General features: G+C 41.1%; 1 protein-coding gene across 5 annotated transcripts in view; it reads left to right on the top strand.

Moving 5' to 3' along the window:
• Window positions 1-27,722, top strand: part of myofl (myoferlin like) — a 232,813-nt gene that overhangs the window by 114,488 nt on the left and 90,603 nt on the right. For 2 of the 5 annotated variants that reach the window (XM_041209164.1, XM_041209163.1), the window contains 11 exons: window positions 107-208; window positions 2,186-2,347; window positions 3,445-3,610; window positions 4,420-4,493; window positions 5,062-5,118; window positions 9,146-9,193; window positions 9,945-9,953; window positions 10,249-10,347; window positions 16,208-16,333; window positions 17,201-17,356; window positions 21,324-21,415. In XM_041209164.1, coding sequence (XP_041065098.1) covers window positions 107-208; window positions 2,186-2,347; window positions 3,445-3,610; window positions 4,420-4,493; window positions 5,062-5,118; window positions 9,146-9,193; window positions 9,945-9,953; window positions 10,249-10,347; window positions 16,208-16,333; window positions 17,201-17,356; window positions 21,324-21,415 — 1,091 coding nt within the window. The remainder of the gene's footprint in view (window positions 1-106; window positions 209-2,185; window positions 2,348-3,444; window positions 3,611-4,419; window positions 4,494-5,061; window positions 5,119-9,145; window positions 9,194-9,944; window positions 9,954-10,248; window positions 10,348-16,207; window positions 16,334-17,200; window positions 17,357-21,323; window positions 21,416-27,722) is intronic. The other 3 variants (XM_041209166.1, XM_041209165.1, XM_041209167.1) reach the window with 3 other exon arrangements.

Genomic DNA, 27,722 nt, shown 5'->3' with positions numbered 1-27,722 from the left:
TTTTTCTTGTCTTGTTACTGCAGAATACTGTTTAAACATTGCAATTTTACTACTCTAATCGTACTTTTTCTACTCTAACCTTTTTTTTCCTCCTCTGTTCCAACAGCCTGATGGATCTAATTTACCAATTCTTCCTCCAGTCCGGTCAGGTGTACTGTACATGGTGCCACATGGCATCAGACCAGTTGTGCAGCTTACTGCAATTGAGGTGAGTCTCATTTCTCCTAGATTATTTTTATTCAGCATTGGTGAATAAACCATGGCTAATTTTACTAATGTGCTGCTGGTGCACATTTAACCTTTTATATATTTGGAATTCTACACCAGGACCTCTTTTATATTAGAGAATTTTTTTATTAACTTATGGGATGTGGGCGTCACTCGCTAGGCCAGCATTTATTGCCCATTGCTAATTGCCCTTGAAGATGGTGGTGAACTGCTGCAGTCCCTGTGGTGTAGGTACACCTGTAATGCTGTTAAGGATCTTGACCCAGTGACAGCGAAGGAACGGTGATATACTTCCAAGTCAGGAAGTGAATGGCTTGGAGGGGAACTTCCAGGGTGTCGTGTTCCCATATGCCTGCTGCCCTTGTCCTTCTAGATGATCATGGTTGTGGGTTTGGAAGGTGCTGTTGAAGGAGCCTTGGTGAATTCCTGCAGTGCATCTTGTGGATGGTACATACTGCTGCCACTGTGCATTGGTGGTGGAGGGAGTGAATGTTTGTGGTGCCAATCAAGCGGGCTGCTTTGTCCTGGATGGTGTTGTACCTCCTTGAGGGTTGTGGGAGCTGCACTCATCCAGACAAGTGGGGAGTACTCCTTCACACTCCCGACTTGTGCCTTTTAGATGGTGGACAGGCTTTGGGGAGTCAGGAGGTGAGTTACTCACCACAGGATTCCCAGTCTCTGACTGTTTTTATAGCCACAGTATTTATATGGCAAGTTCAGTTCAGTTTCCAGTCAATGGTAACTCCCAGGATGTTGTTAATGGGGGATTCAGTGATGATATGCCATTGAATCTCAAGGGATGATAGTTAGATTCTCTCTTGTTGGAGATGGTCATTGCCTGTCACTTGTGCGGTGTGACTGTTACTTGCCAATTATCAGCCCAAGCCTGGATATTTTCCAGGTCTTGCTGCACTTGGACATAGATTGCTTCAGTATCTCAGAAGTGATGAGTGGTGCTGAACATTGCGCAATCATCAGCGAACATCCCCACTTCTGACCTTCTGATGGAATGTTACCTTGAGCTAACTTCGTAATACTGGAGCCGTTTACATATGTGAAAACTTATTTGTTTTGCTGCTCAATAGGAGATGCTTGGATTTCTAGATGTGTTCAAAAATGTCTGAACACATTTCAGAGTTTGATGAGGAAAATGTTTTCTGTTCGTAATTGTCTATGGCCTAGCTTTTGCGGTCAATGGTGAAAAAATGGCAAAAAGCTGCTCTACGTCATTTACAGTTGCCCAAAGACTTTTGTCAGCGAAGGCTTTCCCTTTCACCATCACCTGTTTGAATTCCCTGCGTTCTAGAGGGGATCTGTGGTGTCTGTAAGTTGGGCAAGCTGCTTAACGAATCAAGCTAAAGAACTGTTGCTGACACTTGCAGACCATAAAGAAGGAAGTTCTAAAGTATAAGTGACATTTAGGTTATTGCACAATAAATGCAATTGGGATTGAGAGAAATAAGAGCCAAACAGGAAAACAACTGCTGCAACTTTTTCTTTTGAGGAATGAGACTCCATACTTGTCAAATTATTTTCCTCCGGGTCAGAGCAACTGTTCACTAATTATCGCACTTGCACTTAAAGCTCAGATCCTCCTGATTTGAGAGCAGTTGCAAAGGTTGGTCCTCGATTAACCTGCCTCATCCATATCAATGGTAAAGATTGCAATAGCACAGCCTGTGGTGGAGCATGTGTTACTGATGGTGACTTCTCAATTTCCGTGTCTAACTATGAATGTGTGGACACTGGAAGTTGCTGTCGGTTTTACCCAATAATAGCACTGAGAGTTAACAGCCTCGCTATTATTGGGTTTGTAAAATCTAGGCCGTTATTTTATATTTTATAAGCTATTGGTTGAAATAACAACCACTTATGCCATTTGCTTCAAACTAAAGGAAATTAATGAGTTCATTAATCAAAGTGTCGTACAGGTTATTTAACTGAAGTATCATTACAGATCTTAACATGGGGGTTACGGAACATGAAGAACTACCAACTGGCTGCTGTTGCTTCCCCGAGTCTCATTGTGGAATGTGGGGGCGAGTATTTGGAATCGGCAGTGATTAAGAGTCTTAAGAGATGTCCAAACTTCCCCTCTTCTGTTCTGTTTATGAAAGTGGTATGTATTTGAATACTGAATCAACATGCAGTAAATACCTTCACATCATTGAAGTGGTGGTATTAAACAATTTTTATTTTACTGTATTTAATGCAAAGGAACAGTGTATCTAATTAAATTCTGGTTACACAAGATTTATCAAATATTTAATTGATATCTTATTGCATTGTTGTCTGTATCTAAAATTGCACCACTTCTCCTATATCATTCGAGAGCTAGCACAAGGCGCTCTCAATGATTTTAGACCTCTCCACAGGCACAGTTCTGAGCATAAACTGGAAAGGCTAACTCAATAATGCTTTATGCTTGTGGTTTTCATTGCCATTTTCTTCTCAATATGCTATCAATACAATTACATCTAATGTGCATCTCATGCAGCTTAAAATCATCATTTATGCTAACAATATTTCAGCATTCAACAAAACTGTTGCTATGGATGGCGTTTCTTGGCCCTCTTCGAGTTATTTATCATTTATACTCTGGCAAGATTTACAATGCCGAGTAACAAGTTAGTGTCTGTCTCAATAGCCACATGTCCAGTACCCTGCTTAGTAATCTTCTTAGAAGGCAGCTCGTAACCATTGAGGTAAGGTTGCTACTTTTGACCATTTTAACAAGAAGTTTACGTGGTTCAAAATGACTTTCACTAAAATTATCAAAGAATTTCACACTCGTGTCCATGGCTTAAACTAAAGCCATGTTGTCTGACTGGTCTTCACCTGATTAGCACACTAGTCATAGTTAATTAGAAATTCTAATTGTTTGGAAAAGTTTGAAAAAAGCATTTAAAAATCTGAATTGTTGACGATACAGAATAATAAGAGGGTTAAATAAGTCAGTCTATTTGACTATCTGTTATACCAGTGGATGGGTTGAAGGTCAGATTTGGAAACTAGTCCATCAGTAAAGATGCGAGTACAGAATGATGCCTAAAGATAAAATTGGTCACAGATCTGAACATGTGTCATGCAACTAAGATATTACTGAAGGCTGAGGTATTGGATTGAATTCGGCTGTAGCAAATATTGTTATCACTGAAGATTTATGTAAATGGATGGACCTGCAAAAAAACCTATCATTTCTGATCTTGGTTCTAGCTGCTTCCAAAGGAAGAAATGTACACCCCTCCTATTGTCATAAAGGTAATTGACCACAGACCATTTGGACGTAAACCAGTAGTTGGACAGTGCACAATTCATTCTCTGCAAGGATATCGGATTGACCCATATGCTGAAAGAGAGACTGTTGGAATGCAATCAAAAGGTATTTTACATTATTTTTGTATAGAAATTACAACCTCATGCAACTTCAGTATATAGAACAAATTTGGATGCATTTGAGGATTTGAGTACAAGAGCAAGGATGTCTTACTGTAGCTGTACAGAGCCTTACTGAGACTACATCTGGAGTATTGTGTGCATCTTACCCAAGAAAGGATATGCTTGCCTTGGAGGGGGTGCATTGAAGGTTCACCAGACTGATTCCTGGGATGGCCTTATGAGCAGAGTTTGGACCAACTAGGCCTGTATTCACTGAAGTTTAGAAGAATGAGGGGATTTGATTGAAACATATAAAATTCTAACAGGGCTGGACAGACTGGATGCAGGGATGATGTTTCCTGTGGCAAGGGGCCTTGAACAAGGGGTCACAGTCTCAGGATATGAGGTAGGCCATTTAGGACCGAGATGAGAAACGTCTTCACTGAGGGTGGTGAACATGTGGAATTCTCTACCGCAGAAGACTGGAGGCCAATTCACTGAATATATTTGAGGAAAAGATTTCTAGACACCAAAGGCGTCACGGGGTATGGGGAAAGATTGGGAGTATGGCGTTGAAATAGAGGACCAGCTATGGTCATATCGAATGCTTTTATATGTAGCATCTTTCGCAGACTCTCTGTTCCAAAGTGCTTTAGGACTTATGAGTCACTTTTGAAGTGCAGTCGTTATGTGAGCCATCAGAAGTTGCATTTTTTAAAATGTGTAATATAATGTTTTTAATGTAATATATTCATTATGTCTGAATAGATTGCTGTGGCATTACCTCATACTTGTTTGTTTAATTCCACACAGCATCTCTACTTTCAAATGCTCGTGATTGTGTCATTGATATAGAAGATAATCAAAAACCTCTCCTTGAATCACAGGTAATGAATTCATTTTGTTCATGACCTGAAAAATCTTTCAAAGCTCAGAGCTTCCTGAGATCACATATTTTATCCCCACAAACCAAAGACACAGCTTGCTCAGGATTAAAATCTATGTGTGAATTGAACAGATGTATTGATTGAAATAATGGCAAGCTACAGAACATGATTTGTTTAAATTCACACAAGTACAGTTTAATCCATACACTATGGCAAGCTGAAGGTAAATCATGTTGCACTGATAGTTGACCAATTGGAGTAAGAATTTAGAATACCAGTTCTTGGCATTTTTAATACAAACCCAAGTTGGATCTCTATTTGATGCAGTGGCCTGAATTCTATTTGTTTTTCTAGTTATAAATTGCATAACGTGTTTCTATTATTTTACAGGTGCAATGTTTGATATGTTGCTAGGCCCATTATGTAATCTCTGCAATCTGTAATGATCTATGGCTGATGAGAACAATTTAAAAATGTTGTGATATTGGTTGAGTGAGTGGTGTGGGTGAAAGCATCATTTTTCTAACCTACAGAAGATGGAACATTCACAATTCATTCTAACTTTCAGTTTGTAGATAGTATGACCAAGGCAGTCATCAAAATGACTACTCCATCAGCACTGCATGTATGTATGGAAAGTGAATACAAAGAGATGGCAATACTCAGGGTTTAGATGGTTCTACTGGATTGTTTTCTATCACTGTATGTTAAATCAAATTGTGGGAGTGATTTAGCATCTGCTGCATTCATTTGTCTTGGAATTGGCTGTCTGTCGGTAACTAAATTTCCACTAGAAATACTTGATTTCCTAAATTAGAACAAATTGTAAACTCATTTTGTTGCAATTGACTTCAGCATTCATTGCATCCTGATTCATAAAAGTATGCCACATATAGCAACTGTAATACATCAAGTACATTATATCTATGAATGTATTTTGGTTTACAATTAAATTGGCTGGTGGATGTTTGCTCTTTCGCCCTGCCAAAGAAAATTAACCTCCATATGCTAAAGATTAATAACTTAAAACAGTATTTAAAACACGTCGTATTTTTAAAAAATTGTTTGTGCTCTAACAGCCTAGGAGTCGTCTTCTCCATAGGCCAGCCATTTAATCTCTAGTCACATTACCTGAAAACTGACCCTCCGTCACTCTTGACTGTTAAATCAATAAAGCTCTTTGGATGTCAGAAATAGCTTTTAAGTTCTCAATCGTTTTGTTTTTAAATTGGGTTTATAATCTGATTCTGTTTCTTCTTTGCCCTTTCCATTCTTTCTTGTTTTGCTATAAAAATTTTTATATTAACTCTGCAAACATTTTTCTCATTTTGCTCCCCACTTCTGAAGGCACCGGCATCTTGAGCTATAGGTCCAGATGGGCTGGGCAGGAGAGGGAGGGGAAGGGATGAGCTGAAAATTTTAATCTACACCAATTGGTGATTTAGTATCGGAAGTTTGATTTTGGTTGTCAGCAGCCTGGTCTGTGGAAGATATCATGGCTAAGCCTGATTCTGGCCTTGTCCAGAGATAGCTCAACACATTTGAGCACAGAAAGCAGGAAAGTGGCAGACTTGCCTCTTCTGCTTACTTTTTCCTAACCTGAAGGTGTTATGGCCACTTGTTCTCTTATTGCTGCCTTGACTGAGAGATTAACTCGATGCACGTCAATTCCAGGCTTGCATGGCTCAAAGGTTGGGGACTTGACTTCTAAGCTATCAGAGCAACTTTTTAATAGTCCATCAGTTCTACTTTTCTCCCAAGATACCTTGAACTGCATTGCAGATGAAGAGATAAAGGAGAGAAGACTTTTATTTTTCTCTTTCATTAGTGATGCTAATCACCATTTCCTGAACTTCATATCACTGGTTACTCACAAGCTGCAGTCATACATAAAGTGGCCTTTTTCACCTTTTACACCCATCAAAAAAAAAATTACTGTCCAATACTACAAGAAATTATATTATGGCACCTTTAACATAATGAAACGCCCAAGGCACTTCATAGGGTCATTAAAAAATAAAGTATGACACCCAAGCCATATCGGAGATTGTTATGGCACAGCTGATGGTAAATGCTGAGTTGTTCAAATCCCAAAGGGAAACTTGAAACAACTGCCACAACCTGTTTTGCAATTTGTATAAATTTCAAAATGAGTGCCTTGAATTCAGTAGTAATAAGACCACCAAGTCTTATAGGCTTTTACAAAACTAGACTAAATATTAATAGAAGAAATGACTTTAAATTGCATACAGATCTACAAATTACTACTATGATCACTTCTAAATCTTCTTTAATCTGACTCCCAGTTACATTTTCATTAGGGCAACAGTAAGACGCACGTTTTTAAAAGACTCAGGTTAAAGTAAATGATATCCTGAACAGTCAGTGAGTTCTCTTAACTTTAGTCCCTGTTTGGTATATGCAGGCTGAAGGCAGTTCACACTTGTTGAATCTTAGGCTGTGTTTAAGGGTAGGCAGTCTTCGCTCCTTTGTACATATTTTCCTCTTTGAATGCAAATACCCATTGTTTCACTGTCTTTGGACTTTACCTTCCTGATAAGAATCTCTCATAGCACTCAGTTTTACCAGTAATCTTTGGGGAAAAATAAATAAACACACAATTTCTTACTACTTCTGCTGGCTAGGTATACATTACACCTGCACTTTTGAATTCAAGCCACACTGCTTAAAAATGCAAATTGCCCACTTTACACTTCACATTTTAAAACTTCCCCATGTTTACCTAATTAACATTTCAGACCAAGCTTCTCCTCTTACATCAAAGCACCCAGGCAGCTGCCTCTAATTCTATTAAATCCCATGCAGACACAGACTCTAATGTTATTGGAATTTATTGTGAAATATAGACATTATATCGTCCTGACAGAGATTTGGTCAGATGACCGAAGGTTTGGTCAAAGAGGAGTTCCTTAAAGGAGTGCAGCAAGGCAGAGAGGTGTAGGCTTTCCAGAGCTTGGGGCCTAGGCAACTGAAGGCAAAGCCACCAGTGATGGAACAATTAAAATTAAAAATGCACAAGAGGCCAGAATTAGAGGAGTGCAGATATCTCTGGAATGTTGTGGGGCTGGAGGAGACTAGATTTATGGAGGGGTGAGGTCGTGAAGGAATTTGAAAACAAGAATGAGAATTTTAAAATAAAATGTTGCTTGACTGTGCGGTGTAGATCAGTGAGCAGGGGTTTGATGGGGAGAATAGGGCTTGCAGTGAGTTAAGACATGGGCAGCAGAATTATTTGCATGATTTCAAGTTTACAGAGGCTAGTATATGGGAGACCAGCCAGGAGTGCATTGGAATAGTTAAGTCTAGAGGCATATCTGAGGGTTTCAGCAGCAGCTGAAGGTAGTGGTGGTGCAAATAGGCTGTCTTAGTGATGGCATGAATATTGGGTCTGAAGCTCATCTCTGGGTCAAAAGTAACACCACGGTTCTAAATGCAGTGGTGTAATTTCGGACAATTGCCAGAGAGAGGAATGGAGTCAGTAGTTATGGAATGGAATTTGGAGCGGGCACTGAAAACCAATGGCTGCAGTCATCCAAATATTTGGTAATGCCATTTCACTTGTTTTATAGTGTAAATATTCAACATGATGGCCCAGAGTTAAGGCACACCAAATAACTAGTGCATAAATGAACTATATGCGGCAATATTGATGTACATAACAGAATGTGCCAATTTGACCCTGAGTTCTTGGTGAGTTTGCTGATCTCAGTTGTGGTAGTATTCATACTCCTGATCTAACTATCCAGTGAACTAAGTTGCTGCAGTGCACTGCCTGGACTTTGGGTAAGGTACAAGATCTCCGAGATGGGGTGGGAGAGGGTGAATGAGATCAAGCTTAGTGTTTCCTGTTAAATAGATCATGCACAGCTGGATCATCAGCTAAAGCCTTAAAGTCCAAATTTGGGTGATTTATTCCCAGAATACACTAAACATAGTGAGTCCGAAGAAAGTCTTTATAGCTTGGAATCAAGGTCTGATATTTGCTGGAGTTGCTCGCACTGTCGGAGCCTTCCTTGTTTTCAATCCTTTCTGTTGCTGGCCCCTATTTCAATAAGAATGTTCTTCTGAGCTTGCTGATTTTATTTCAAATCTGCTTTACTTTTGTAGGGTTTGCCAGGAGAATATTCGATCTAAAGCTGAGAGATTTATTGTAACAAGTTCTTCACAGTATGGGTTAACATTTTAAGCACAATAAATCTCTGAAGGCAGTTGTAACCACACTTCTTGTGTTAGACCTACACCTAAAATTCTGTTTTGGCATAGCTGAGTTTTTTTTTATTACTGGTGTGAATTGCAAAACAAAACCTCTGGTATGGAGCCTCCTCAATTAATGTTAAGAATCCTACAGAAAACTAGTTACTGAGAGACATTGCTGTTTGATTGTGATGATAAAAGATTTCTTCCTTTAAAAACAATTCCTCCTATTGTTGTACGGATGCCAATTATCTACTCCTAAATCTCATTTACATACAGTTGATCATAAAATCTTGCTTTAAAAAGACACAATATCTCCTATGCTCGCCTACACAGACTACAGGTTAAACCGATGGCAACAAGGTCAAACAAAGGCCATCTTTAAACTGTGCAGCATTATTAAAATCCTTATCTTTTCTTATTATAAAAAACCAAAGATGGTGCCCACTGATTCTGCAGGACTGGCTGCCTTTCGATCATCCCAGGTATGTACAATGTGCTGTACAGTGGTACTGTATTTTGAAACAGCAGTTTGAAAACTTTGTCGTCTTATGTTAATAATGCTGTGTGGGTTTAAAAATTCAGAAGACTGTGTAGGCTGATAAAAAAAAAGGGATAGTGTCTCTAAATCCCGTGGAGGAAATTTGAAGCTTTTGGATTTGTCACTGAACCCTCAAGTGGTTGATAATTTCTGTTCCATTCCCTTTATGGAACCTCATGCATGATCGGTACATTAGTTTGTATTGCAAGAAAATTTCTATTTTGGAGTTGAATACTGGTGTTACTAATACTTGTTCATTACATACCTTCATCAATGCAAAGGCCTACAAAGTCTGTTTTATTGCTCCCTACAAGTTGAATCCAACTTTTGAGGGGTTTTTTCACAGCACTAACCAAGGCCAGATTGTGATTTTTTGCAATGAATTGTGATACAAGATTCAGCAAGCATTTAAACAGGTGTAAATTAACCTTAGAAATTAATCTTGGTGTGATTTCCTGAAGAGGTATGTAATAAACTCATGCTTTCGGAATCTTTTCTCTTGGGAATGTTGGATTTATCCATAATGAAGCCCTCTCTCCTGAAATAAAATTGTTCTGATTTATCCTTTCCTACTTAGAACTATGTTAACCATTTGAGTTGGTGAACAACTTTCACTAACTTGGTTTGTTTTCTTCCTCTTTCTTTCCATCATTCCCAATGTGATATTGATGAATAAATATTGATCCTGTGAACAGGCTGCAAAGGTAAGTCTAATTTTGATTTTTGTCTTTTTGCTTGTTAAATGCAAGTTGCAATTGAAAAGATGCTAACTTTTATTTCCTTTTTTTAACCAATACTAAGGGGAATATTAATAGCTGTTACAAGAGGTACTTGGCTCCCAACTTGCACACAGGCAAATTTCCAATATTAATGGATCAGGGAAGGTCCCAGCCAAGTAGCAACTGTTAACATTTCAGTTTAGTGTCCTGTAGTTACTGCCCATCTTTTTGAATGCAGATTATTTTATAAAAGAGTTCAATGATTTATTTATACATGTAGGAAGAGGAATCAATCGATTGGTGGAGCAAGTTTTATGCATCTATAGGAGAGCATGAGCGATGTGGCACCTATCTTCAGAAAGGTTATGATACACTTAAGGTAACGTAGTTTTGTGCTTTCTTTTGTGTATTCCCACTCATTACTTTAACTATTATGTTTTTCCCTTCAAAAACTTAAGTTCAATGAAACTGGTTTAAATATGCTTACAAGCCTGGTGCAATAAAAACATTCCCCCCGCCCCCCCCCCCCCCGACCCCGGCCTCAGTGTTGCTTACACCTCACTTCTAAGTGTTGTCCTGGAGGAATGGAATGGGAGAAAGAGGGCAAGGAATTAAAATTAGAGGTGTGGGTAGCATATCGATGTATATGAACTTTCTTGCAACTTCTCTCCATCCCTGCAGGGAACCATTTCAGCAGAATGAACTGAGCGTCTGCATTTTGAAATTCAAATCGCCCAATTTGAATACAGAGAGAGCACCACCGCCAAGTTTAGAAATCCTCATACTGAACAGTGACCACTAAGTGTCGAGGGGAAATTACTAGGATTAGGATCGTGACGCTGAAAGAAGCGTTTCTGCGTGTACAGTTCGATCGCTTTTACTTTTCAAGCACTCTCTTAAATTTATTTTTAAATTTTTTTTTAAATAAATAATCCTGAACCCCTACAGTTTTGCAATGAACTTTTGTTATCCTGTGCTGTTTCCAATGTGTTTCTAATGACTGCAATGCTGCATTTTAAGTGCTGTATCATCTATCTAGTTACTTTTTAAGGTTTTCTGAATTGAGTTGCAGAGCTTGAGCTTAACAGGATGATTGATTCACTTTCTGCTGATAAACTGTTCAATCTGACTGAATTTTGTTCTGATCTTAAGCCAAATATCACATCTATTTTTTTTAATGCCTAGCTTGTACAAGCTTGTACTTCGTTTATTTTGGCCTTGTGTGCATTTCATTTATATATTTAGATTTATAATTTGAAAGAAGTCTTCTAAACTCACATAAAATTAGCTTCCATTAAATCACTGGAATGAAAATTGGATTCTGTGCAGTATCAGTGATCTGCTCCACCAGATTACAGCTTGGAGTAAAGATAAGCTGACCCAGGGATGTGTCATCTTTGAATCAACTGGACCCACCTGGAATTAGTGGGTTGAGAGTTAACCACAATGTTTGTAATAGAGGCAAGGCTTTATTGGTTATAGATACATTAAAAACGAAGATCAGGAGTAGGCCATTCATCAATGCCATATTCCCACTTTCTCTCCATACCCCTTGATGCCTCTAATATTCAAAAATTTAGCAATTTCTTTCTTGAATATATTCAGTGACCTGGCCTCCACAGCTTTCTGTGGTAGCGAATTCCACAGGTTGGCCACCCTCTGAGTGAAAGAAATTTTTCCCCATCTCAGTCCTAAATGGCTGGCCCCATATCCTGAGACACTGGCCCCTGGTTCTAGACTCCTCAAACAGGAGAAACATCCTCCCTGCATTCAGTCTGTATAGCCCTGTTAGAATTTTATACGTTTCAATCAGATGCCCTCTCATTCTTCTAAACTGTAGTGCATTCAGGCCCATTCGAACCTCATACAACAGTCCTGCCATCCCTGGTATTAGCCTAGTGAACCTTCGCTGCACTCCCTCCATGGCAAGTATATCCTTTCTTAGGTAGGGAGACCAAAATTGCACGCAATACTCCAAGTATGGTCTCACCAAGGCCCTGTATAACTGCAGTAAGACATTCTTCCTTCTGAACTCAAACCCTCTCACAATGAAGGCCAACATACCATTTGCCTTCCTAATTGCTTGCTGCACCTGCTTATTTACTTTCATTGGCTGGTGTACAAGGACACCCAGATCCCTTTGTACATCCATATTTCCTAATATATCACTATTTAAATAATCCTCTGCCTTTCTGTTTTTCACACGAAAGCATATAACTTCACATTTATGACATGGTTGACTACTGTGCCTAGCTAAACATTTCACAGAACAGTTAATTTTCCAGATCCATGAACTTTCATTGGACTTGGTTCTGATGAAGGTCATCGGCATGAAGCACACTTTTTCTCCCTATAGATGCTGTCTGCTTCTTTCAATCTATTTCAGATTTCCAGTATCCATATTCTGCTTTTGATTTAAAATATTAAGTCTCACAGTTTTTCCTGATTTTGATTTTTATTTTAAGTAGGATTTCAGCAATTTCAGAAGTAGATTTGGGTGATGGATAGGAGCATCTCAGCAGCTTAAGCCAATGAGCTGTAATACTGAGGCAGCACCATGCCACCACTGGCAGGATGATATAATGAGACTATAAGACATAGGAGCAGAAATTAGGCCATTCGGCCCATCGAGTCTGCTCCACCATTCAATCATGGCTGATAAGTTTCTCAACCCCATTCTCCCGCCTTCTCCCTGTAACCTTTGATCCCCTTACCAATCAAGAATCTATCTATCTTGGTCTTAAATACACTCAGTGACCTGGCCTCCACAGCCTTCTGTGGCAATGAATTCCATAGATTCACCACTGTCTGGCTAAAGAAGTTTCTCCTCATCTCTGTTCTAAAAGGTCTTCCCTTTACTCTGAGGCTGTGCCCTTGGGTCCTAGTCTCTCCTACTAATGGAAACATCTTCCCCACGTCCACTCTATTCAGGCTTTTCAGTATTCTGTAAGTTTCAATCAGATCCCCCCTCATCCTTCTAACGTTCCTCATGTGTTAAGCCTTTCATTCCTGGGCTCGTTCTCGTGAACCTCCTGGACCCTCTCCAGGGCCAGAATATCCTTCCTGAGATACAGGGCCCAAAATTGCTCACAATATTCCAAATGTGGTCTGAGCAGAGCCTTATAAAGCCTTAGCAGCACATCCCTGCTTTTATATTCTAGTCCTCTCGAAATAAATGCCAACATTGCATTTGCCTTCCTAACTACTGACTCAGCCTGCAAGTTAACCTTAAGAGAATCCTGGACTAGGACTCCCAAGTCCCTTTGCACTCCAGATTTCTGAATTCCCTCCCCATTTAAAAAAAGTAGTCTATGCCTCTATTCTTCCTACCAAAGTGCATGACCTCACACTTCCCCACGTTGTATTTCATCTGCCACTTCTTTGCCCATTCTCCTAACCTTTCCAAATCCTTCGGCAGCCTCCCTGCCTCCTCAATACTACCTGTCCCTCCACCTATCTTTGTATCATCTGCAAACTTAGTCAGGATGCCCTCAGTTCCTTCATCTAGATCATTAATGTATAAAGTGAAAAGTTGTGGTCCCAACACTGACCCCTGCGGAACTCCACTAGTCACCGGCCGCCATCCTGAGAAGGACCCCCTTATCCCCACTCTCTGCCTCCTGCCAGACAGCCAATCTTCTATCCATGCTAGTACCTTGCCTCTAACACCATGGGCTCTTATCTTACTGAGCAGCCTCCTGTGTGGCACCTTGTCAAAGGCCTTCTGGAAGTCCAAGTAGGTAACATCCATTGGCTCTCCTTTGTCTAACCTACTCGTTACCTCCTCAAAGAATTCTAACAGATTTGTCAGGCATGACCTCCCCTTGATGAAACCATGCTGACTTTGCCCTATTTTACAATGCACTTCCAAGTATTCTGAAATCTCATCCTTAACAATGAAGTCTAAAATCTTACCAACGACCGAGGTCAGGCTAATCGACCTTTAATTTCCCATCTTTTGCCTCACTCCCTTCTTTAACAGGGGGGTTACATTAGCGATTTTCCAGTCCTCTGGGACCCTCCCTGACTCCAGTGATTCCTGAAAGATCACCACCAACGCCTCCAATATCTCTTCAGCTGTCTCCTTCAGAACTCTGGGATGTAATCCATCTGGTCCAGGTGATTTATCCACCTTCAGACCTTTCAGTTTTTTCCTAGCACCTTCTCCTTGGTAATGGCCACCATACTCACCTATGCCCCCCGACTCTCTTGAACTTTGGGGATGTTACTCGTGTCTTCCACTGTGAAGACTGACACAAAGTACCTATTCAGTTCCTCCGCCATTTCTTTGTTCCCCACTACTACTTCTCCAGCGTCATTTTCCAGCGGCCCAATGTCCAATTTTGCCTCTCTTATCCTTTAATATCTAAAAAAAGCTCTTGCAATCTTCTTTTATATTACTGGCTAGTTTACCCTCATATTTAATCTTCTCCCTCCTTATTTCTTTTTTAGTTGTCCTCTGTTTGTAGGCTTCCCAATCCCCTGGTTTCCCACTGCTCTTCGCCGCATTGTATGCTTTCTCTTTAGCTTCTATGCTGTCCATGATTTCCCTTGTCAGCCATGGTTGCCTCGTCTTCCCTTTAGTATGCTTCTTCTTCCTAAGGATGGATTTTTACTGTATCTTCCAAATTACTCCCAGAAACTCCTGCCATTGCTGTTCCACTGTCTTTCCCGCTAGGCTCATTTCCCAGTCAATTCTGGCCAGCTCCTCCCTCATGCCTCTGTAGTTGCCTTTATTCAACTGTAACACCGTTACATCTGATTCCAGCTTTTTCCCCTCAAATTGCATGGTAAATTCTATCTTATTATGGTCACTTCCATCTAAGGGTTCCTTCACCTTAAGCTCCCTTATCAAATCTGCCTCATTACACATCACTAAATCTAGAATTGCCTGTTCCCTAGTGGGCTCTACCACAAGCTGCTCCAAAAAGCCATCTTGTAGACATTCCACAAATTCCTTTTCTTGGGATCTCCTACCAACCTGATTTTCCCAGTCCACCTGCATATTGAAATCCCCCATGATCACTGTAACCTTGCCTTTCGTACACGCCTTTTCTATCTCCTGTGTATCTTGTGCCCCACATCCTGACTATTGTTCGGAGGCCTGAACGTAACTCCCATTATGGTTTTTTTACCTTTTGTGGTTCCTCAACTCTACCCACACAGATTCTACATCATCTGACCCTACGTCATTTCTTGCTATTGATTTAATTTCATTTCTTACTAACAAAGCAACCCCACCCCCTCTGCCAACCTGGCTATCTTTTCGATAGGATGTATATCCTTGGATATTTAGCTCCCAGTCCTGATCCCCTTGCAGCCATATCTCCATGATGCCCACCACATCATACCAGCCAATTTCAATCTGCGCCCCAAGCTCATTTACCTTATTTCGTATACTGCGTGCATTCAGATGCAACACCTTCAGTCCTGTATTTCCCGTCTCCTTTCTCATTGTTGTCCCTTTATCTGATCTGCTTGAAGTTAGATTCCTAGCCCTTTCCAAACACACTCTCCTATTTTGTGTTCTGGGGACTTTAATAGCCTCTCCTGGGATCTCCTTTCTTATCAGTTTTTTCATAATTTTCCATGACGTTGAATCCACCCCCCCCCCCCCCCAACACGCTAACCCGCTACTTTGTTTCCCAATTAGAGCATGTTTCCTAATAAGAGCATGACAAATTTGTAATTTTAAAAAAAATCTTAGAATTTATAATTGCGTGCAGACTTAATGTGGCTATTTTACTGAGTGACATCTTAATTTTCAGTGTTCCAGTGTAGTAACTTTGCTTTGAAGTAGGAGCTTTTACTTACAACATGGTGCATCCTGACTAGGGATTATTTCACTAACAAAATGCTAAATGTTCTAACTGGAATTGATACCTGTTACCTGGACTCTTCTATGATGACTGTTGTCCATGCCAGTTAGATTCTGAAACGTCTGTTTTCTGCTTTCACTTGAATTTGAGAGTTTGACATTTGCATTGCCTGTAGACATGTAGCCGTCAACATAATTGAGAGAGATGATTTTTAAAGCTGACACTGCCTGGATATTTTCAGATTACACCTGGCCCTAACTGTTGCCAATAATCAGCTCCACGCCAGCTTGCATCTAGATAAGGTGACTCTGCCTTCCAGCAAAAAAGTGAAGTGGGACTCATTGGTGATAAGTCCCTTTTTTTTTTAAGAACTCTTTTTTTCCTTTAAGTCATCTTCCTCAACTTCCCCCCCCACTACAGGTGTACACTACAGAACTGGAGAATGTCCCTGAATTCAAAGGGCTGACTGATTTCTGTCACACTTTTAAACTATTCAGAGGTAAATCAGAGGATGATGAAGACCCTTCAGTTGTGGGCGAATTTAAGGTAATGGCTGCTCCGTCAAATGATTACCCAATTATTTTCTATACCTTTTACCCAAGGCTGATTTGATATATGTACTTTGTGCTCTTACATTAGCTGGAAATCTCTCTTGCTGTCCTTTTTGAGACTGCACTCAACAAAATTTTTCCAGTTTACCTACTTTTACATAATTCAAAATGGAGCATAATATGCTCTCTTTCTTTCAAAGGATAACTCAAAAGGGAAAACCAGAAATTAATGGTCTGAAAATGGATTTGCCTTGTTTCTCTGCCCTAACAGTCTCCATTGAGACAAAAAAGGGTGGTCCTTGTGGCACAAGATAAGTGTTCATCAGTCCATGCAGACTCTGAGCCTATCTCTTGAGTTGGAGAGGAAACCAGTGATATTCTAGGTGTGATGCTCTGCTGGATGAACTTTTCTGTGTGCAGAGAAAAACTGGAGCAAAGGAATAGTATTGGTCTTGATATCACACCTAAACCTCCTTTAACCTGCCAAGCTAAGCATTACAAATCAATAGATTGAGCACCCACAAGCAGTAGCTTAGTGAGGAGTTAACTGCTTCTGACTAAGTTAGAAAATGGTGGAGGGGCAATCAATCTAACACCTGTGATTAGAGTCCTTTAGAGCACAGAAGGAGACCATTCAGCCCATCAAGTCTATACCAGATTATGTATAGGACACCCATAGTCCAACATCTCTGAAGTCTGAGATGGTTTGTGCAGAAAAGGCTGCTTTACTTTTATCTTTTTTTGTGTGTTTTTAAAAAAAAACAGATGAGAAACATTGCAGTTATTCTGAATTTATTTTAATGTGATATTTCTCTGTCCAGTGTGCTTGAATTTACTTGTTTCAACTAACTTTGAATTGTAGGGTTCTTTCAAAATTTATCCCTTAAGTGATGATCCAAATATTCAAACGCCGCCACGCCAGTTTGCTGAACTGCCAGATAGTGGAACTCAAGAATGTTTGGTGCGAATTTACATTATTCGAGGCATTGACTTGCAACCAAAAGACAGCAATGGCAAGGTAAGAAAATCGGACCTGGCAGAGTATTTAACAAGAGTATTGAATCTCTTGGTTTTTAAGAAGAATCCAATTGTTTCCAGAGGCCTGTTAATGGGTTAAGAGGGAAGCACTGCTGCCAGTTGTCCTGATCTCTCCTCCCCAGAATCTCATTTATGCACCTCACTTCTCCACTTTATTTCCTGCCAGAAGACTGGCTAGGAAACCTACATTTAAAGTTTGCATTTTGTTTTTGTTGGAAAAGCTGTTCTTTCAGATTTTTGAACAGTAACCATGGTGAAGTGTGAGGTTGTGAATTAGATACTTCAGGGTAATGGGAGATGGTTGTGTTTTTCTCAGGCGTGATTAGGATTCCTATCTGATTGAGGACTTAACAGAACTTTTAAACTTGTGCAGGGTATGGCGAAATTAGTATGCAAACATGATTGCTGTTTAATAGAATGTAATAGAAAACATCATAGAATGCTGTCCCTTGAAATTTATCTTCTTTCCTGTAGGGGGCTGACTTGTGTTAGTGTATAGTCATAAAGGCTTTTCTTGAATGCAGTGTGGTGACTGCGCCTCATCCTGTCCTCACACTGATGTTTAGCCAGGAATAGGACAATATTCAAGAACAGGAGCCATGGTAGTATTCTTGCCCTACTTGTACCTGCCTGCATCCGCATCTCCCCCCTGCCGCCGCCCGCCCCCACCCCCCCACCCCCACCCCCCGCCTCCATCACTCCTGTTACCATTGGACATTGAGACCCATTGAATATATTTACCACCACCTCAATATGATCAGCCAGCATTGCACATAAAGGATTGAACCTGAGCATTTTCCTGGTCTCCATACACTGTGTCACTGAGAAAGGTGGTTATAGTATTGAACAGCAGCTTAGCTCTGTCCTTTCTAACATAACTTTTAACAGCCAGTGCTTTTGCTGTGATGCATTTTGGTTTCTTTTCCCATCCTTCAACAACAGCTGCTTTTCACAAGACATCTTGGTTCACCATCCTTAATGAAAAACCATTTCCAAAGCAAGCCAACCTGAGTGTCAGCCAGTTCTCTGGGGTGTGGTGGAAGTGGAATCAGTAGAACTTGGCCAAAGCAATGGATGAAATATTTGAACATTTCTTACTCCTCACTAATGAGCGTCTGTGTGGGCGGATCCATGGCTGCAGCTATTTGATGGTCAGCTGCAGGGTGATGCACTTACAACACAACTTTTCCAGATCTTTTCACACCAGCTCCCCCCCCACCCCCCACACACCCCAGTCACCCCATTTCCAAATGTATTTCTGCTATTTGTCACCACCTGCTCTACAGCCATTGGTTGCTCTGCTGTGTTTCTGGTACTGTTTGGACTGAGATGGACTTTGCCTGGTATCCAGCTTATTTCTTGCAAATTAGAAAATGAACTAAATAATACGACTCCAATTTCTGGTGCTGAGATTACCTAAAAGAGTGAACTAGTTTACAAAGTGGAGATCCTGGAATCAGGGGTGTGTTATGATTCTTGTAGAGATTGGTAGTTTTTAAAAGAGATGAATTTCCCAGTGACCAATGTAAAAAGTCACATGATAAGTTTTTACATTTAAGACCATCAACATCAACTAAATATTACTTATAGGCAACTCATAAATTAAAGAACAGAAAAGGTATCCGTCTTAACTAAACACAACTGAAAACCCCACGTCACATTTATACATTTACCACTTTGCTTTGATATGTGGTCTTGAGTTAAAGTCTAAAGTTCCTCCTGCCTTTAACAGCATCCCTGCTCCCTGCATCACCAGGATGAATTGCCCAGTGTTCTTTCAAACAAAATCCCCTTCACTCAACCCATTTCAGCGTAATCGAATGGACTTCACATCGCAAGGATCCCTCTGGTGATTCCGTGGCCTCTAACTTTTTGCAGTCCTCGCTCCTTCAAATAGGGTCCCACCCTCACCAGCACTCTGGTGATTACCCCTTAACAGTCCTTTTCTTCTGCCTGGCATAGCAACACCTGTTGTGGGTGGTCTTCCCCAAATCTTTCGCTCTGACTGACTCAGAGTCTAAGTCTATGCATAACAATGCCGGCTGCATCTTCCTTTGTAACTGCATGTTAAAGATTTCACCAAATATCTTTCAGGTAGAGTTTAAACTGGTCCCCTGTCCCTGTTGTGACCATATCACATCACATGGGCCTGTTGCCCGGTGGAGTTCAGTACAACTTCACACACCCACCCGACCTCTGCCCCAGGGCATTCTGTTTTACCCAAATTAAGAGTTTAATACTTAACCATCTTATAAAGTCTAGCGGTCATAACAGGTGCCACAGTTTTCCAATCTTAAAAATCAGCAGTAAAGGGGAGCCAAAATGGATGGTGTCTGGAAGTCACAAGTTTGTTCTTTTCTATTTGCTCCTTCCCAACCCATTACTTTTTTGCTGAAGTCATTTTTTTCTTTTAATAACTAATTTAATTTGAGCAATTTTTCATCTCTTTTCCTCCCCCCACTCCATTGTTAAAGTACAGCAATAGTCGACCTTTTATTTTCTCTTCCCTAACCTAGCACTAAGGCCAATTAGAATTAACTTGCAAATATCCTAAATTCAGCCCAAAAGGATCTGAATTTAGAAATTTCCTAATCTGCATGACTAGTTAAATTCACTGAACCAGCTGATAGCCATTGAAGTAGCTTTCTAACTTTAAAAAAGTTCTTTAGTGGGAAATGAGCATTGCTGACAAGATCAGCATTTGTTGCCCATCCCTAGTTGCCTTGAAGGTGGTGGTGAGCCACTTTTTTTTTTGTTGAAACAATGCAGTTCATCTGTTGTGGATGCACCCAACCTTAGCAACAGTGAAACAACAAGTCAGGATGGTGTGTGGCTTGGAGAACTGCAGGTGGTGGTGTTGGCACAGTGGCTCCATTCAATAACAATTTAATCACAGTAGTGTGGGAGACTTATTGTATGGACAATAGACATGCAAAATAGGCAACTAGTTATTAAAATGCTGTTTTTTATTGAGAGAAGAACTTGAAACGGGCTGATGATGGCTGCATTTTTAGCCACTGCTTTGCACCTTTCCTAGTTTCAATCAGCAGGTCACAAATTGCAAATTTACTAAGTTTCTTCACAATAGTGGGCAGAATTTAAATCTGATGAGAGTCCTGCTCACCGGTTGGCAAACCAGTCGGAGCCCTGCATCTCTTCTCTTCGGGAGGCCCAACAAGATTACATCAAGCACCTAACTGGACGGTTGCTGGGCCTCCCATGCAATCTGCCCTCATGGGTCGAAATCCCACCACACCACCCCCACCCAAAGAGTTGCTGGCCAAACTGAAGCCAGCAGCTCTCCGAAAGTGGCTGCCACTCTTGGTACAATCCACAGACCCACCTTGAGTGCTGTTAGATCACCAGCTGAGGTGTGTGTGGGTGGAATGAGGTTGGAGGGAGGGGAGTAGCTGGGGAAGGGGATCAAAAGCAAGGGCAGTGTATTGGCTTTTAGCAGGTGCCCTCCTTCCCAATTCCACGTCCCTGGATTGGATATAGAGTGCCTGAGAATGAGGGCCCCCTGCTGCCCCCCATCATCCCCTTACCCAACCACAGGCAAAACCAACAGGGTTTGAGTAGTTTTGCCGGATGGTGAGTTCCCCCATCTGCTGCCAGTTGAATACCAGCAATGACTGGATGAGGCCTTTAAGTGGCTGCTTCAGGGTCTCAGTTGACCTCTGAGCAAGAAGACCACCCTTCCTGACCTGAGCTGGATGGGGTGGTTGGCAAGGTCCCCACCCCACACCCAATCAAAAAGCCCCCACCTCTGAACTCTCCTCCAGTGGTGGGGGAGGGGTGGGGCTATGTTAAATTCTACCCAGAATCGCTGAAGTATATGCAAATAAACCCACAACACAATTAAGATGAGGTGGCTTTTGGACCCTGAAATATTCCTCGTTACATTGAAGTGTGTCATTTTTCCTAAAGTTTTTTTTCATTCTTATTAGTGTGACCCCTATGTGAAGATCAGTTTGGGTAAAAAATCAATAGAAGACAGAGACCACTACATTCCTAACACCCTGAACCCAGTGTTTGGCAGGTATGTTGACATTTACCTTCATGGTTAGAGTGTATGTTCAAGTGACAAGCCTCATTAGAAGTGAGGTAATAGGTTAAGGAGTTGCATTTTGATCTGATAAAAATAATTCTAGGTGCAAAAGAAATTCAATGATTTAACGATTTTTGAAAAAATATTCCATCCTAGGGAATTCTTGTACATTCCCTGCTCATTCCTCTCCACCAATTGTGATCGTTTGATTTTAAACAAAGCGATTTGACTTCTCCACCAATTTTCTCCACCTTCCACCTTTCCCAAAGGTATCGGCTCCCTCCTGAAGCACATTCCACAGGTTTTGATCACTCTGCCCAATTGACCACTTATTCATGTCAGTCTCATCAAATTACAACAGTATTCAATTGCTGGGAGTTGGCAGCTGAGTTGGAATTTGTACTTGCCTTGTGTTTCAGAATAAATATATTCCTGGACCTGCAAACATGATCTAAATTATGATCTGAAAGAGATGATACAAAATTAAATCAAATAATGATGAATCCTGCAAAGATGTAGGAAAAAACAAGGGAGTTTGGTGATGAACGCCTGAACCTTCTAGAAAAATGTTAGGGCTGGTGAGAAACCTGGAAATGAAAATGGCTATACACAATTCTCATTACTATAACAGAAAGTCCATTGTGCAGGAAGAGTTGGAAATACTTATGGTCGCAAAATTGAGGACAAACCAAGGATACTTAAAATACACAGCAACAAACAGGTTTCTGCAGTCACTGGGAAGACTGTTGTATCACACCCTTCACAACTGGAGCTAATCCAAGTATACTGATGGGATTTCATATTAATGAGCAAGGTAGGTTAGGGCTAGATGGTTTTTAATCCAAAGCTATTGATAGAGAAAGGTTAAGATTTATGAAATTCTAATGAAGAACCAATTTGCAGTTATACAGTGCTGTCAGGTTCTCAGCCAAGTTCTTCACAGCTATTCAATTCCAGGCGAAAGAATCTAATGCTAAACTTTTAAAACCGTTAATGTAAAGCTTGCTTTCAGAAACACAAATTTAATGTAGGACCCACGAATAATTAGAATTTACCTTGTATTGATGGGTAAAATAATGGAATCGTTATTTAGGAGCCAATTGAAAGACTTGCATTTATATAACGCTTTTTGTGGCAACTGGATGTTTCAAAGTGCTTTAAGCCAATGAAGTACTTTTGAAGCATAATCATTGTTGGAATTTAGGAAACACAGCAGCCAATTTGCACACAGCAAACTCCCAAAAACAGCAATGTGATAATGACCAGAATTTTTGTTTTTGTGTGATGTTGATTGAGGGATAAATATTTGGACACCAGGAACAACTCACCTGCTGTTCTTCAAAATAGTGCCACAGGATCTTTAACAACTGTCCAAGCAGGTAAATGGAGCCTCTCTTTAACATCTTGTTCAAAGACCGAGCCGCCGACAATGCAGCACTTCATCAGTACTGCGTTGAAGTGTTAGATTTTTTTTGTGCTCAAAATCTGGAGTGAAACTTGAACCTGGAGCATTTTGACTCTAGTGCTACCAACTGAGCCACAGCTGACAGATTATCAATGGATAATCTATTGAAAACTGCTAATATAGCATCAGGAGGGAAAGACTCTATCTGACAAACTCTGGGCCTGATTTTTAACTTTCTGGGGTTTGAATGAGTTAAAAATCTTGCACATTGATTTCGTTAGGTCATGTTTACATGGAGGCTGTGATAAATAATTGGGTATTGTTAACTGGGCTTTTTACAAAGTATTTGAGAGAGTTCTTCAAGGGCTACTACCTAAGTTTGAAGAGGTGAGAGCTGAAAGCAAACCCTGGAATAATTGAGGAACTGGCTGAAAAGGAACAGCAAGTATTTGATTCAAGTTGGGGAGATGGTCTGAGTGAGATTATCCCAGGAATTGGTACAGGATCCTCTGCATCAACTACTCAGCCTCAAAGTCAAAAATGCAGTTTATTTGATCTCCTCCACCCTGGTTTGGCGCATTAAGTTGGGAAGTGATCATGTGCTTAAAAATCAGCTCCAGCAGATAATACGTGAACAGAATGATGGCACAGGGAATTTAATACATGCAAGTGTAATGTTACAGACAGGGGAGAGAGGCAAAATGAACTCTTATTTTTCTTGCTGTCTGTCTTTGAGCAGAGGCGTTTTAAGTTTTGAAATAGGTTGTGGCGTGTTTCATGAACCCTTCGTTTGTGAAGTCAATTTTAAAGTGACTTGCAGCAAACTCTTTTAGGGTGAAATCAAGTATTGTTTATTCATTCATTCAAACCCATCACAACTACATACACGTGCATGTGCAAGGAGGAGGCAAGAAAGAATAGAGTTTTACAACTAAGAATAACTTGAAACAAAAATAAAAACAAAGGGGCATTAATTCACATGAATGTCAGTGCCCAATGATGGTCCCTTCATGCAAGAGTTAAAGTTCAGGCAGCTTCAGTTTGCTGAAAGCAGGAGTTGCCGAATTCCTTCAAAGTTGGCGATAACTCAGCAAGATGAGGTTGGTATCCAGAGACTTGGTCTGCTGTACAGATGATGGCAGGAATATTCCAGAAAACCAGGCTTTGGAAAGGGTTAAACTTGAGGCAGGCTTTGTTGTCAGCCTGGAAGTCCAGCTTTGGTGTTGACAGGCTGGATGTTAATAGCAGACTGCCCTGGGAGTCCAGGAATGTAACAGAACTTTCCAAAGGCCAAAGGAGCTTGGGTCATGTGTTGTTCCCCATTGAGTCAGTTTCAGTTTCTGTCTCTGGTCAAAATCCATTGTTCGCCTTAGGTGATAGATGGCGGCTATTAGCACATCCACAGGTGTAATGTGTTTCGATGGCTCTCCTGGTTATAAGTCCAGACTGGGAAGGCAGACCATCTGCTGCTCCCTTGTTTTGTTGATTGAGTCCACTTAATGGTAAGAGAGATTCCACAAGGATGAGGATTGAGCTTTCTTATAATTACTGTTGGAAGTTCCCAGAACTGTAGCCAACTTTTAAATCATGTGACCTATAGCAGCAATGTTTTTGGTCAAGCAAAGTCCATTATAAAATAAGCAGAAAGTAAGGTCTGAGACCTCTTTTTCATATCTTTTGAACATGACTGTGAGCTATTGCATATTAAGCCAAATGTATTGGTGTACTGAGAGTTCAGAGTGAAAAACCAAATTTCCATTTATGTTTTGCAACCTCAGTGAAGTCCCTTTTGTAACATAGTGAAATGCAACAGTCATTTTGCACACATGTATCCCAAAGCTACTTGTGGGACCGTAACTTGATCTGTTTTATTGTTTGTGCGATGCATGTTGGCCAGGAAAACAGGGGAACTCTCCTCTGGGTAGTGCCATGGGATCTTTTACATTCACCTGAAGTGGGCAAACCAGGCCTCAATTCAACATATCATCTGAAGACAGCATCTCTGACAGGTCTGTGGAGACAGCAGTGGGGTTTGATCCCCTGGCTGTCTGTTGGCTCAATGGTAGCACTCTTGATCTGAGACAAACACCTTGATAAGTGAGGTTGAAAGATCTGGTAGACTCGGTACTTATAAGCTTTTTTTATTTGTTTACGGGATGTGAATGTCGCTGGCTAGGTTGGCATTTACTGCCCATCCCTAATTGCCCTTTAAGGTGATGGTGAGGTCCCTTCTTGAACTGCTACAGTCCATGTGGTGTAGGTACACCCTCAGTGCTGTTAGGGAGTTCCAGGATTTTGACCCAGCAACAATGAAGGAACAGCGATATATTTCCAAGTCAGGATGCTCAGTGGTTGGAGGGGAATCCCAGGCAGTGGTGTTCCCTTCTATCTGCAGCTCTCGTCCTTCTGGATGATGGTGGTCATGGGTTTGGAAGGTGCTGCCTAAGGAGCCTTGGTGAGTTTCTGCAGTACATCTTGTAGATGGTACTTACTGCTGCCATTATGTGTCAGTGGTGGGGGGAGTGAATGTTTGTGGAAGGAGTGCCAAACAAGTGGGCTGCTTTATCCTTGATAATGTCAAGCTCCTTGATTGTTGGTGCTGCAGTCATCCAGGCAAGTGGAGAGTCTTCCATCACACTCCTGCCTTATAGATGATGGACAGGCTTTGGGGGGTCAGGCGATGAGTTACTTTCCGCAGGGTTCCTAGCCTTTGACCTGCTGTTGTAGCCACAGTGTTTGTATGGCTAGTCCAGTTCAATTTCTGATCAATAGTAACCGCAGGATGTTGATGATGGATGATTCAGCGATGGTTAGGTCCTCTCTTGTTGGAGATGGTCATTGCCTGGCACTTGTGTGGCACGAATGTTATTTTCCACTTGTCAGCCCAAGCCTGGATATTGTCCACATGGTCTTGCAGCATTTGGACATGGATTGCTTCAGTATCTGAGGAGTCACGAATGGTGCTGAACATTGTGCAATATCAGAGAACATCCCCACTCCTGACGTAATGATGGAAGGGAGCGCATTGATGAAGCAGCTGAAGATGGTTGGGGCTCAGACACTACCCTGGGGAACTCCTGCAGTGATGTCCTAGAACTGAGATGATTGACCCCCAATGACCACAACTATCTTCCTTTCTGCTAGGTATGACTCCACCCAGCAGAGAGTTTCTCCCCGATTCTTATTGACTCTAGTTTTGCTGGGGCTCCTTGAGGTCAGACTCTGTCAAATGCTGCCTTGATGTCAAGGGCAGTCACTCTCGTCTCACCTCTGGAGTTCAGCTCTTTTGTCCATGTTTGAACTAAGGCTGTAATGAGATCAGAAATCATGTGCCTGACGGAACCCAAACTGGGTGTCAGTGAGCAGGTTATTGCTAAGCAAGTGCCACTAGATAGCACTGTTAATGACCCCTTCCATCACTTTACCGATGATGGAGAGTGGACAGTAATGGGCCTGGTTGGATTTGTCCTGCTTTTTGTGTACAGAACAAACCTGGGCAATTTGCCACATAGTTGGGTAGATGCCAGTATTGTAGCTGTACTGGAACAGCTTAGCTAGGGGCGTGACAAGTTCTGAAGCACAAGTCTTCACTATATTGCCAGAATATTGTCAGGGCCCTTGCCTTTGCAGTATCCAGTGCCTTTAGCCATTTCTTGATATCACTTGGAGTGAATCGAATTAGCTGAAGACTGGCATCTGTGATGCTGGGAGCCTCTAGAATGTTGAACTAGAATTGTGGAATTGGAGCATAAGTTGGATGTTATCCTGAATCTTTACAGTCCTCTGACCCAGGTTGCACCATGTGAACTGTCCAGCTTTGCTAACCAAGAAACAAAGATAAATTCAGATTCTGGGTGCAGTTCTGTCAAAAGATTGCGATTGATCCCCAGCTCAGAGGACTAAACTATGAAGGCAGTTCAGAGAAACTGAGGTTCTTTAGGGTCTTAGAAGCTTAAACAATATGAAACACTTGGACCCATCTGGAGCAGTGCATTAAGATTAGAAACGTAGGACAAGGAGTAGACCGTTCAGCCTGTTGTGCCTGCTCCGACATTCCATTTAATCATGGCTGATCATCTATCTCAATGCCACTTTTCCAAACTATCCACATATCCCTTGATGTCATTACTCTCCATAAATCTATTGATTTATGTCTTGAACATTCTCAGTAACTGAGCCTCCACAACCCTCTGGGATATAGAATTCCAAAGATTCACCACCCTCCGAGTGAAATTTCTCCTCATCTCAGTCTTAAATGGCCTGCCTCTTATTCTGAGACTGTTCTCTAATTCTAGACTCGCCAGTTCTACATCTACCCTGTCGAGCCCTGTCAGAATTTTGTATGTTTCAATGAGACCACCTCTCATTCTTTGAAACTTTAGAGAAACAGGCCTGGTCTCCTCAGTCTCTCCTCGTTAGACAATCCTGCCATCCCTGAGATTAGTCTGGTGAACCCCCATTGCACTCCCCTTCAGGTAAGTGCATCCTTCCTTAGATAAGGAGTTCAAAGCTGTACACAGTACTCCAGATATGGTCTCGCCAAGGCTTTATACAATTGTAGCAAGATTATGTATGACAGTCAAACAAGGGGCATAAGTTCAAACTGGAATCCAGTTCCAGTTAATGTAGTGGAGTCAAATGCACAGTGCTTTTGAGGAATTATAAGGAAAGAGAATGTTTTGTTAAAATGTGTGGTTGCCATGGAATTTACTAGATGATAATCAGGAGAGACAATGCTTATCAGTTCACTAGTCTGTGTGTCAAGGTTGATTGTAGTTTTCCTATCAGTCCAGCTAAGATCAGCCAACTCATCCCAGAATAGATATCAAAGCTGGCATCTTCCTACTCCTTGTGACTCAGCGAGTCACTGGAGCAACAAACAAACTGTGATAT

Source organism: Carcharodon carcharias, chromosome 17, assembly GCF_017639515.1.
Source record: "Carcharodon carcharias isolate sCarCar2 chromosome 17, sCarCar2.pri, whole genome shotgun sequence".
NCBI lineage: Eukaryota > Metazoa > Chordata > Chondrichthyes > Lamniformes > Lamnidae > Carcharodon > Carcharodon carcharias.
The sequence above is the reverse complement of the archived record's forward strand: the minus strand, read 5'-3'. Positions and strand labels throughout refer to the sequence as shown.